This window comes from Scaptodrosophila lebanonensis, unplaced genomic scaffold (genome assembly GCF_003285725.1).
Source record: "Scaptodrosophila lebanonensis strain 11010-0011.00,11010-0021.00 unplaced genomic scaffold, SlebRS2 tig00000001-arrow-pilon, whole genome shotgun sequence".
NCBI lineage: Eukaryota > Metazoa > Arthropoda > Insecta > Diptera > Drosophilidae > Scaptodrosophila > Scaptodrosophila lebanonensis.
In genome coordinates this window covers 16,502,325-16,515,347 of record NW_022060529.1, presented here as the reverse complement: position 1 = coordinate 16,515,347, position 13,023 = coordinate 16,502,325, and the positions used below count along the sequence as shown (strand labels likewise).

The 13,023-nt window shown below is 39.8% G+C and overlaps 1 protein-coding gene across 1 annotated transcript; it reads right to left on the bottom strand.

The window, feature by feature from the left end:
• Positions 1-158: 158 nt before the first annotated feature.
• On the bottom strand, positions 159-13,023 carry LOC115627593. The gene is made up of 3 exons (XM_030523354.1): positions 12,994-13,023; positions 9,726-10,058; positions 159-350 (listed from the first exon to the last, which is right to left on the bottom strand). The coding sequence occupies exons 1-3, from the start codon at positions 13,021-13,023 to the stop codon at positions 177-179; spliced, it is 537 nt and encodes a 178-aa protein (XP_030379214.1). The 3' UTR covers positions 159-176.

The following is a 13,023-nucleotide window of genomic DNA, read 5'->3' as shown; positions in this document are numbered from 1 at the left end:
TATGGATGGGGCAGTGTACATAGCTAAATAACAATCCACTGGTGCCAATTTGGTCAACTGTTCAAGATTTTAATAAAAGTATACATACATACATATATAAGTGTGTGTGTGTGTGTGTGTGATACAATAAAACATGCAATATTATGAAAGTATTAGCCACATTGCTTCCGAATGCGTCATGGTCGGGGCGATCGACGCAGCACCTCCGCCTCGACAAGCACCTTGAACATGGCCCTGGGGATATTTTTGTCTGCGTAGAATTCCAATTTTGTGATAAACTTCATGTCCGGCGTGTACGGTGGAAAGTGATCGGGATTGAGTGTGAAGTGGGTCGATGTATAATTGACGTGCTAGGCAAGCAGACGAAAACAAATATTTAATAAACCTCAATATGTGCGCAGACAGACACACATACTATACATACATATTTACGTACTCGTACATATAGTACTTGTATGTTCATTAAATTTGGTTTATAAACAAATATCGCCGGTAAGCAAAATTGTTGTGAATTGCACATGTTTTGGCAAACTTGTGAAATTTTTTCACTTTTTATAAATATTTGATATTTGGCTTAAATAAAAACTTCGACTGACACACTTTAGTAATCGTATATAAAGCTATTCATGCCATGGATTTATTTCATATATTTCTTCTCTACTCTACTCCCACGCAAAAATCTCACGTTTCTATTTGCTTTGTTAAAGCATTTTTAGATTTGTAGGCTTTATTAATTATCTGATATGATATAATGACTACACAGATATCATGAAAATAAACTCGGTCAAGACGCAGTCAGAAATGTTCCACCCAATACCTTTTCTAAGTATCTTCCGGGAGCAGAATCTATTGTGATAATAAATGTAAAAACCTTGGCTATAATAAGCAATTACTTGTCGAAATCCAGCACTGATTGCATTAAATAGTTTAATGAAGCAGCAATTTATTTTACATAGAGTTTTTGACATCTTGCAGTTTATTGTGCTTCAATTAATTATTCATTACTGAATTAATCCATTAGTTGTCATATCAATCTAGTTTCTTTGTATGCTCTTGGAAGAAGACTTTATTTAAGCTAAGCAGTTCATATTCGTCAACTACCGGGACAGTAAAAACAGTGTATGGAAATTGTAATGATTTAATTTTAAATTTAATTTTAATTTTCTAAAACACAGCTACAGCTGCCACAGATAGACAACAGTGTAGTTTTAAGACAATGACGACGTCGTTATGAAATTCTGCAAGCCAGTTATCTAAACAAGATCGAGGATGAATCAATAAGCATCGGTCTGTGAAATGAAGACGTAGTTTTCTTTGCAAAATTTGTTTCTTATTTGCAAACTTAGTCATCTTTTAGGATCATATACCTTTCACAATGTTGTAGCAATTTATTTAATATGAGTTATCTCTGGATTATCTCTTGAGTTGAGCTGCCTTCTTTTTCGTAATAACTTAATTCTTGCAATAAAAGATTAATCTTCAGGCGCGTCAGTGTATAAGTAATCCACTCTTGTATCTGGATTGCCAAAAGCACTGTTGTTACTTTGTTAAGAAAACAGTTAGGCAAACAATTTTCGCATAAACTTAAAATAGCCTAATATAGAGTTTTGCAGAAAATTAATTCATTCAATTAACATAATACTCATGACATGCTTGTGAATTTAAACAAAGCTTATTGCATTCGAAATTGACATTATATTTTGTTAAAATCCATTTCGAATTCCTCACTCCATTCCTTGCATTCTTCAATTCCATTTAGTCATTTTTATAGCTCATTAATTAGAGTGCGCCACCGGAAATCGGCAGCAGCGCTTGTGTTTTGCAATTCAGAAATATAAAAGGAAAAATGTCGAAATAAACATTTGAAAAACGTTGCTAAAATTGTTATAAAAAGACAGCCTTGCAGTAAAATATTAATTTCATTATTCGTACCCTTTATGCATACCATACATACTGCATGTATATAAGAGGAATGGGTTTCTTTTTAATGCGCACACGTTTAATTCTTATGCAAACAGTTTTTTTGTTTTTACTGACTCTTGAGTGCATCACGAAATTCATCCATAATTTGCACAAAAACACAAATGACTAAGTAAATTGGCATCAGGTTATTTTTAGATAAAACTTTAGAGATCCACTTACAGACCTGCTTGTGAATAAGTTGAAATATAGTAGACGTTTTCTTGGGAGAAGAATGACAAAACATACTTGGATTAGCAGAGTCTGCAAGGTCTAATTACAAACTCTAGGCGTTTTATTGATCATTTTTACAATACCAAAATACTCGAAGATATTTTTTTTTCATATATTTCTGGGCAAGCATTTGGGTTGCACGTGTTAGAGTTGTGATTCAAAGTCAACAATCAGCAGCAAGTGATATGCGAACTTATTGCAAAATTTGAGAATTGAAATCACATCCGGCGAAAAAGAAAGTGTACATCAATACAAGGCAACAGTTAACACATTCGCTATCGCTGTGGCTTAAATCAATGAGCTAACGTTACAATTGCTTCGCACCTATGCGCCAGTTTTAACACCCCTCGACTATTTTCCTTATTCCAAACTTGGAAAAATGGCTTGGTGGTAAAAGATTTGCCAACAATGAAGATGAAGAGATAGCTCGACGTTATTCCCCTTATTGATCGTTGCTTGGAAAGGTGTTTCGAGCTAAAGGATGATTATGTAGAGAAAAAAGTTAAATACAACAAGAGTATTTTCTACTAAAACTGTCAAGTTTTTTCCCAAATTGTTTTGACCGTAAAACCAAAAGTCAAAAAATTACATTTCAAAACAGAGATTAGGGAATGGAAATATAAATTTCACATTTGTAAAAAATTTAAAGAAAAGAATGTGAAAATTTATATTATTTTATATAAATTATTAAAAACAAAGAAAGAATGGGACGCTTGCTTTTAACTTTTTAATGCGGAAAATGCGAACGATTTGGCGACAATTGTGCTTATATTTAGTCCTATTTTACAACTGACTTCAACTTAGGCTTACATGCTAAACTAAGCCTAAGGCGGCGAAAAAAGGGCGCGAGGCGACGTCCGCAAACGGCCGCTCTCGCGCTCTCTTTTCGCCCTAAATTAAAATTCAAATAATTCTCTTAAACTATCTTAATCTAAAGCAGCATCTGCGCCAACACCGGCCCCCTTGGAGGGACATCGTCCTTCAACGGGCAATGGCGCCAGCCGATGAATAGCCCTCCGTAGATTGCCACTACTCGTGGCGACGTCGGCCACCCGCACCTTCCCGTCTGTCCCGGCGTGAGTTGTGGTGACCCTGCCAAGTACCCACTTTTGTGGCGGCACGTTGTCTTCGGCCACCACGACGAGTTGTCCCACGACGACGTTGGGTTCCTCCTGGAACCACTTCGCTCGCACCTGGAGGCTCGAAATGTACTCCCGGGACCATCGCTGCCAAAACCTGTGCTTGAGACACGAGGCATTGCGCCATCGCCTTAAGCAGGTTTGGCTGTCGATGTCCGGGAGCGGTGGAGCTGGAGTCGCCAGAAGAGGCCGTCCGATTAGAAAGTGGCCCGGGGTTAGCGCCTCGCCGTCGCTGGGGTCCGCGCTGAGTGGTCCCAGTGGCCGAGAGTTCAGCACGGCCTCGACGCTCGCCAGGAGTGTTCCGAGCTCTTCTGCGGTCAGGAGCGCATTGCCCACCGTCCGTAGGAACAGGTGCTTTGCAGACTTGACACCTGCCTCCCATAGACCGCCGAAGTGAGGCGCTCTGGGTGGTATGTACGCAAACTCGCATCCTTTTCTTGATGCGAATTCGCGTACGCCTTCCGCCTCCTTCTCCCATCTCGCTCGGAACTCCTGCAGCTTCCTGTCGGCTCCCACGAAGTTCGTCGCGTTGTCGCAGTAAACTTTGCGAGGAACGCCTCTCCTGCCGACGAACCTTTCAAAAACCAAGAGAAAAGCATCAGTGGTTAGATCTGACACAAGCTCTAAGTGAACCGCTTTCGAGGCAAAACAAACGAAAAGAGCCACGTACGACTTATACGGTGGCTTGCCACGGATGCGGAGCGTTGTGCTTATAGGGCCACAAAAATCAACACCACATACTTCGAACGGGTGGAACGGCTGGAGCCTGTCTGCCGGAAGATTTCCCATTACTTGGGAGGCCAACCGGGGCTTCCATTTGAAGCAGAGGATGCACGAACGTACTGTTCGGCGACACACTTCCTGAGCGTTAACCAGCCAAACTCGCTCACGAAGCAGGCTCACCAGCGATCTAGGGCCAGCATGGCAATTTGACACATGCAAATAAGATACGTAGGATCTTATGAATTGCGACTTTTTAGAAAGCAACAACGGAAACTTGGCTTCATACGGGATAGGAGCATTTAATAATCTTCCCCCCACTCTCAGCAAGGAAAACAAGAAACCGTCTTCTCTAAACTCATGTAGAAATGGACTCAGACGCTGTAAGTTAGCGTTTAGTGTTCTCTTTTTTCGAATCTTGTCAATTTCGTCACCGAACTCATTGTCCTGGATGACTTGAACAATTTTGTTGAATACCAAATTGAGTTCGCTTGGCTTGGCTATAGGATCAAAGGGCTTCGAGACCTTTCTGCACCTTTGTATAAATCGAAAAACCCAAACGAACACCCTCAGCAATTTTGAATGTGACGAGTAGCTTTCGATAACTTCGAGAATATAATTGGCTTGCCGATCTGCGAGTAAAACTACAGCAGACTTACGCATTTCTAGGGCAGCTGAATTTGTAGGCGGCTCGAAGTGAGCATTCACAGGCCAATTTTCTTCCGATTCCATGAGGAAGGGTGGCCCTGTAAACCAAATGGAGCTACGCAACTCGTCTACATTACATCCTCTGGACACGATGTCTGCTGGGTTGGATTTCGTTGGGACATGTCGCCACGTTGCATTCTCGGACCACTCTTGGATTTGAGAAACCCTGTTTGAAACGAAAACTGACCATGCCGACGGATGCGACTTGATCCAGTGGAGCGTTATTTCCGAGTCAGTCCACATAACTATCTTGTCTATTGGAGAATTAAGCAACGGGCGGACTTGACGAAAAAGATCTGCGAGAAGGTGAGCTGCACACAGCTCAAGACGAGGCAAAGTTTTCGTCTTGAGTGGAGCTACTTTGGATTTTGAGGTCAAAAGTGACACTTTCCAACCATTCGCAGTCGAAACACGAACATAAATACAGGCGCCATAAGCTCGCATTGAGGCATCGGCGAACGCATGTATTTGAATGGGTGACTGCGTATATGTATGGACGAATCTAGGGACTTGAATATCGCTGAGGTTCAACAAATTCTGCTTAAATGAGTCCCAAACTGTATGAAGATTCTCAGGGATGGATTCGTCCCAATCTAGTTTTTGTAGCCACAAATCTTGCAGCAACATTTTTGCTTTGGTGATCAGCGGGCAAAGAAGGCCCAGAGGATCGAAAAGCCTGGCAGTCACCGATAATATGTTCCGTATTGTCGAGCGGAGATCTAGGAAGGAATTTTCCAACTGGAACTGAAATACATCTTCCTTCGGCAACCACATAACGCCGAGCGTTTTGGTTGCGTCTGAGTCGACTGTGGCTACTGGAATAACTGTGCTATCAAATGCGGACAGTTCCGAGCAGTTCGAAAACCACTTTGCCAATTCGAAGCCTGCACTTTGAAGAACGTGCGACACTTCTGCTCGAAGCTTTTTTAGCTGTTCAACGCTTTCAGCACCAGTTAACATATCGTCGACATAAAAGTCGCTCCGAATAACTTCAGCAGCTGTTGGATGTGAGGAACGGACCATTTCACTCAGCCTTGTTAAACACCGCACCGCCAAGAACGGAGCTGGCGACGTGCCATATGTTACAGTGTTTAACCTGAAGATTTTCAAAGACTCAGACGGATCTCTTCGCCACACTATGAGCTGATAGTTTCTATCTGCTTCGTGCACCATCACCTGACGGTACATTTTTTTAATGTCTGCCGCTAAGGCGAACTTTCGCAAACGAAAACGAAGCAGCGTAGAATAAAGCTCCTCCTGAATTGTTGGACCGACCATTAAGGTATCATTCAACGCAATCTGAGTGGACGTGCGGCAAGAGGCATCGAAAACGACACGTAACTTGGTCGACGTGCTTTGAGGCCGCAGGACACACTGATGCGGAATAAAATAGTGTGGAGTATCTGGAATTTTGTTGTCCGTTGAGGACATGTGACCGAGCGAAACATACTCGTCCATAAATTCCAGATACATGCTTTTCATTTGAGGGTCTTTTGACAACCTCCTTTCAAGCGACAAAAAACGACGTTTCGCAATTTCATACGACGAGCCAAGATTTTTTGGGTCAGATTTAAAAGGTAACCGTACCTGAAATCGACCAGACGACAAGATTTTTGTATTATCAACAAAGTGTTGTTCACAAAGCTGTTGCTCAGGTGAGAGAACTTTCGAATTATTAGGCAAGTCCTCAATGGACCAAAACTTTTGTATCGTTGAGTCTATCGAAAGTAATTGTTCTTCTTGGCAACTTAAATTCACTGCTCCTTCTATACTCGTTGTAGGTTGAGTAGAGCATCTGCCTGACACTATCCAGCCGAGAAGCGTTTTTTGTAATGTGGGAGACTCAGGGCCTTGCTTTATTTGGCCTACCGACAATAAGTCGAAGAATGACTCTGCTCCAATTAGCATATCAATTTTTTGCGGCTTATGGAATTGAGGATCGGCCAATTGAATATTTTTGGGGACCCTCCACCCGCTGGTGTTCACCGCTTGATCGGGATGATAACCAGAAATCGATCCCAAGATCCAAAAATCTGCGGAAAACTCGCTACAATTGACACGCGACTTCACCACTGTATGAATTCTTTTCTTGGCACGCGCATTGGTGTCTCCAATGCCGCGCAAGACCATACACGTATCCTCTCGTCTGAGCTGTAGCTTTTGAGCTAGATCCTCAGTCACAAAGTTGACTTGTGACCCAGAATCTAACAATGCTCTTGCTAAAACGAAATCGCCACTTTTCGTTTTAACGCTCACGACTGCTGTTGCAAGAACCACTCTATCCGAAGCAGTCGCATGCATGGCATGCGAAGTGGAAGAGCTATCTTGAAGATGTGGTGGCTGAGAGGGTGGTGGTAACGCAAGATTTGTGCTAGCAGTATAAATATGTAGCAGTGTGTGATGAGAACGTTGGCACACGCTACATTTCTTTGCCTTACACTTCGCTACTGTGTGGCCTCGTCGGAGACAGTTTATGCACAAAGGCGCACCTTTAGCGAAGTCAAACCTTTGCTGCACTGACAAGGCAATATATGCCTGGCAATTGCCAATCGAATGGTCAGCTGAATTGCAAAATTGACAAAGGTTATTCTGTTCGTTTTTGGCAGCAACGAACGAATGATTTATCCTACTAGCATTTTTTACTTTTTGAGTCTGAGTGTTATTGTTCGACTGGCTGCCCTTCGCTTGAGCTTTACTAGCTTCTTCAGCAACAATATGCTGGTAGCGTCTGTTAAGAGCAGTCTCACAATCTCGCCATAGTGGGAGCGTTGTGTAGTCGAGCTGCTCTTCCCACTTCTTTTTTGTGGTAGGATCGACTTTGCCCATAACTAAATAAATTAAAATGGCATTAGTGATTTTCTTGTCGTCACCAATTGACAGAAGTGAGTCATAGGTGGCCGACACTGTGTCGATCAGGCTTCTCAAAGCTGACGCAGATGGCTGGGAAATCTTTTGCAGATTGAAAAGTGTCGATATGTTATCGAAAAATATTAGGCAGTCATTATCGTACACCCGCTTTAGACTTTCAAGGGCTTTGCTATAATTGCCTTCCGTCACTTGGAAGGCGCGAACTGTGCCTAAAGCGTCACCAGCCAAACATGATATTAAGTGATTGAATTTTTCAATATCATGCAGTGTGTCATCATTGTGAACAAAAGTTTCAAAAAGACTCATGAAATTTTTAAATTCAGAATGCTTGCCGCTAAAAGTTGGAAGAGCGACCGCTGGCAATCGACACCTTGGCTTTTTTGAAGTAGGCGGTGCAATACCGTTTGCCGAACTTGAATTGTCGATGCTTTTTCTTCTTAGTTTTTCCAGCTGGCCTTTTAATAAGGATTTGGTCATAATGCAAGTTTCTTCCAACTCTTCACGGTAGTCATCTTCTGTATCTTTTGCTTCAATTTTGCTTTGCAATATATTTGCAGTTTCTATATGAGTTGTTAGAAGCTCTAACCTGCATTCTAACTCGATTGGCTCTAACGAAATCGAGCCTTCTTTTAATTGCCGTTGCATACGACATATACTCCTCATACAGCCCTCGCGCTTCCTTTTAAGTTCTTCGATCAAGTCCTTACTCATATTGATTTAAAGTTTTAAACTTGATCGAACGAAAATTGTCGAGTGACAAACGAGAAATCGAAAATAATATGCTGTTCTCAGCAAGTGTAGGGGAGCGCAACAGATGGTCGTCTAGCAGTGCGAACGAAAACGAGAAGAACTGCAGTTGACTGACCGTCGAAGGCAATACTTTGGAAGCAGCAGCGAAAGTGGCGACAAACGAAAAGAATAATTCTAATACAAATGCCTTGTGTGCGTTAGCAGAACAGCTAATTCTTATGCATGTATTATGCGAAGCGCAGGCAAACAAAAAATGCAGCAGCTTAAGCGCGAACACGACAGCAATGTATTAGCTATGTTATGTATGCGGGTATGTCGGTATATATTTACATATGTAATAACGACAACGGCGAATTTGATGAGAACAACGAGAGCAAGCAACAAACGAAAACTGCCGACGGTTGGCTGAGATTGACGTGGGGGGGGATGCCGTATGTAAAAGTGGCTATGTATATTTATGTATGTATGTATGTATAACAAAATCAAACGACAATAAATTGGCACTTTAAATAATTGCCTATAGCGGTTCACTTTTATTTAATATTAGTACGACATGCGATTTATATTTGTGTTAATTATGCTCAACTATCTACCGTATTATATTATGGTCACGTATGTGCCAAAGGTTGAAAGTTGAAGGCCGAAATAAGCAATTCGCTGGTTAAATTCCACTTTCAAACTTTAGCACAGTACCTGTGAAGTCGACTTTGGCTCAGGAACTTCCCTTTGGTCGACTTGACTCATCCTCCAATAATCCAGTTGACGTGACAGCAACACACACACTCCCCAGTGCAGCAACAACAACACGACCGACGCGGTTCCGCACAAATTAAAGTTTTTAATTAAAAAAAACAAGCAAGTCCCTGCTCGGGCGCCAATGAAAATTTATATTATTTTATATAAATTATTAAAAACAAAGAAAGAATGGGACGCTTGCTTTTAACTTTTTAATGCGGAAAATGCGAACGATTTGGCGACAATTGTGCTTATATTTAGTCCTATTTTACAACTGACTTCAACTTAGGCTTACATGCTAAACTAAGCCTAAGGCGGCGAAAAAAGGGCGCGAGGCGACGTCCGCAAACGGCCGCTCTCGCGCTCTCTTTTCGCCCTAAATTAAAATTCAAATAATTCTCTTAAACTATCTTAATCTAAAGCAGCATCTGCGCCAACAGAATGTTAATAAAATTCTTTAGGAACGTGCAATTTGTTTCACAATGGTTTTCAGAATATTTCGTATATCTAATGGCAACAACGACGATTAGTAATACGACGAGTATTATTAATCGCTCACTTGTTTTGCTATTGGCGATATTTGCTTATCTGTAATCAGACTGCCTTACTTACCGCTAGCAGGGGGCACTGTTTGGGATAGTTTCCCGATTGCACGAGCTTCTTGAGTACCGCATTTAGCACCCGACTCTTGCTCTGATATCCCATGAGTTGGCAGCCATTGATGCGCCCCTTGAATAATTGCTGTCGCTGGTGGCGCTGTTGCAATGGAAGCTCCACAGTTACCTCGACCAGGAAGCGGTGCAAATCGTTCTCCAGCACCAGCAGCGAGTTGAGAAAGTTTCCCTGTCGCTTCGGTATCTCTTCGATTCCGCAAGTGAAGATCGCAATCCGCTCCAAATCGATGGGCGTACAATTGCAACGCACCCAGCGTATGTCAAAGTCTCGCTGCGGAGTACATGTATATATAGTATGCATATATTTATAATTGCATTTTTATAGCCCCCCAGACATCACAAGTGTTCATATGAAAGTATTTACCACTGCCAGTCCCAATTTCCAATGTGAAAACAATACGAAAAATGCGAAGGCTACGCGTTGCAACATGTTTTTGTTTTCAGAACGATAAACTGGTAGGAGTACGAGTGTCCGCAACCGAATGCCCAAAGCCAGAACCATTAAAATAATTATTGAAAAATAAATACAATATCAGCACACATCTGTTGGCATACACAATTATTATAAAGAAAATGTATTCAATACTTGTATATGACACTAATCAGGCATTTTGCCGCTTGGCGTGTATAATTCAGTATAATTCAATTCTAATTGTGCAATTTGTACAAAGTAATTACGAGCGGCAAAGCTCAGGCACGTAAATGGCATACGAAATTTCGTTGGTTTCTTTTTTGTTGTATACCCTAACAAAGAGAGTTACTACAATATATACAATATATGTACAAGTATGTACTACGATATACAGTATGTTAAGTAAGAGTGTACGGAGGTTTGCTTGCGATTAGAATACGCCAATTTCAAAAACTTTTTTGTACCGTTAACTAGAGCTTTCATAAAAAAATTGAATTCCATGTTGAGATTTTGGGGTATTAATACGTGTTTTGCAATGTATGCCCCTTTTGCTAAGCGTTTTGAGGTTATGTTCCTCTCTTATCACCCCAAAGGTCTAAATATGTCTCATGTAGTAGCAGAATTTTGTTCAAAAGTGGGTGAAACGTTTTATTCCAAATCATGCGAAAATAATGGAGGCTTTAAAAATAGACGAAAAACTGATATGGCGAAGCACAATGAAAAACCAATGCTGCCTAAAAAACACGTCGAAAAACGTTCCGCATGGGCAATTGAGAATGTTGACCGCGACTGGAGGATTGACCATCACAGTCCCCGGGTGCCATTCCAATTGGAAATGTTTGGACATTTATAAAGCATAAGTTTCGGGGAAAACGATTATTATTAACTCTTCAGCAACTTTTCCGTCAAATTCGACAAATTTGGAAGTCAATTTCAATCGAGAGTGCGCGTTTTACGAACCCTGATACCTACTGATGTTGCAAAGTATGACTTCATATATTGTAGTATCATATCTATAGCACGATATAGCTGCAATGAAAACAATCCAAATGCATTTGTTAGGAACACTTTTCGCAAAGAAACTATATTGGTTCATTGATTGAATGATTTCGCAAACTTTTGCTCGAATCAGAGAGAACCATATCCAAATATATATATAGATTTTTGAAAAAAAAAAAAAAAACAAAAATTGTATAAAAAGACTTGTTTGTTTATAAAGTTCCGATATCGCTCAAATTCTTCGTCTGATGAAATTACTATATCATATTCCTATAATAGCAGCATTAATTAATTTTAATACCAAATAGTGTCGAATCAGATCGCTACAACATATAGCTGCCTTAGGAATGAATATATTAAAGTAAAGAAGTGCATTTTCTAGGGTATATATGCCTCGGTGAACCGCTCTTATCTTTTTGTGTCACCCCATCGCACTTCATTGTTGTTGTATTTATAAGTATAAGTATATGTATGGGTGGGTGTTGTTGTTTTTGTTGCTATAGCTGTTGCTTGTTAGTACGTCATTGAAATTCTAAGCTGGTAGCACTCATAATTAATAATTTCGCTGTTTGTGCCAATAATTGATCTATAATTAAGATAACGTACAGCATTAAAGCCCTTCGCCTGTCAGCGCCCTGAGACCCACGTATGAATAATGCTTTGTTTACACACTCGCGAACCTCATCATGAAGCACTTAGAGCAGACATAAACTACATTATAAACTACTAGGAAAATACACATAAACTTATGTATACTATATATAAAAACATTTTCACACATTAGCGTGTCGCAGATAAATGCAATGGAATCAAAATAAATGCCCATATAAAGAGGTACTATGTAGATAAAAAGCTACGGCTGCCAATACTACGCATAAAATCAGCCAAGATTATTATTATCGCGCATTTTTTATATTCGATAAAGAAACACATAAAAATACTTTGAAAAGTTCGAGTTAATACTATATGCCGTTATTGAGCGTTATGTTGTAAAAGATATTGATATATTGAGTTGTCGAAATAGGATCCTACTTTTTCAAACTGTGTCCATTCTATTAAAATAAATTTTAATTAAATTTAACTTAAACTTACCAAAGCGGGTCAATTCAATAAAATGAGTTAACAGATTAAACATATGTATAACATCCCACCAAAAAAGATTTCATCGATTCTGCCAAGCTGAGATGTTATATGTTTAATCTGATTGCTCATTTTATTTTATTTATTTCTTCGCAATTCGCAGCTACAGGTTCAATAACTAAAATTTGTATGCATATTATACCTAATTTTTCATAATTTCAAAAAATCAATACCTCTGATTTTATATATGAAGAACTTTATTGTTTCGTAAGAACAATAGTTAAATTCTTTTTCTATAGCTCCGTAAGGGTTAACATATAGATTCACTTAAAATCTTCAATAACTTTCTTCTCTCTAATTAACTACTTGTAGTAATCGATAATTATCCAATTATAATGCAGTCTCTTCACCCGCCTGCGTTCCAAAGAAAACTAAGTGCAATAGGAACTAAATCATGTTTTATTCACATCTACTTAAGCGCTTCAACGATTTGTGATGATTTGTGAATACAGCTGTCACGCATTTTGTTTATTTTTCGCATTTTATAAATCATCTCAAAGTTGCGCAAGATCTACTTTAATTAAGATTTTTATTTAACCATAAAAATTCCTTCTTCGCTATCTTGTTATCTTATAAATGACGTCTATTCTTTTATCTTTTAAAATTTAAACACATTCTTATTAGAAATAATAAATGACATCGCCATAAATCTTACTGTTAGCTCGCGCTTTTCAAATCTGTGCAT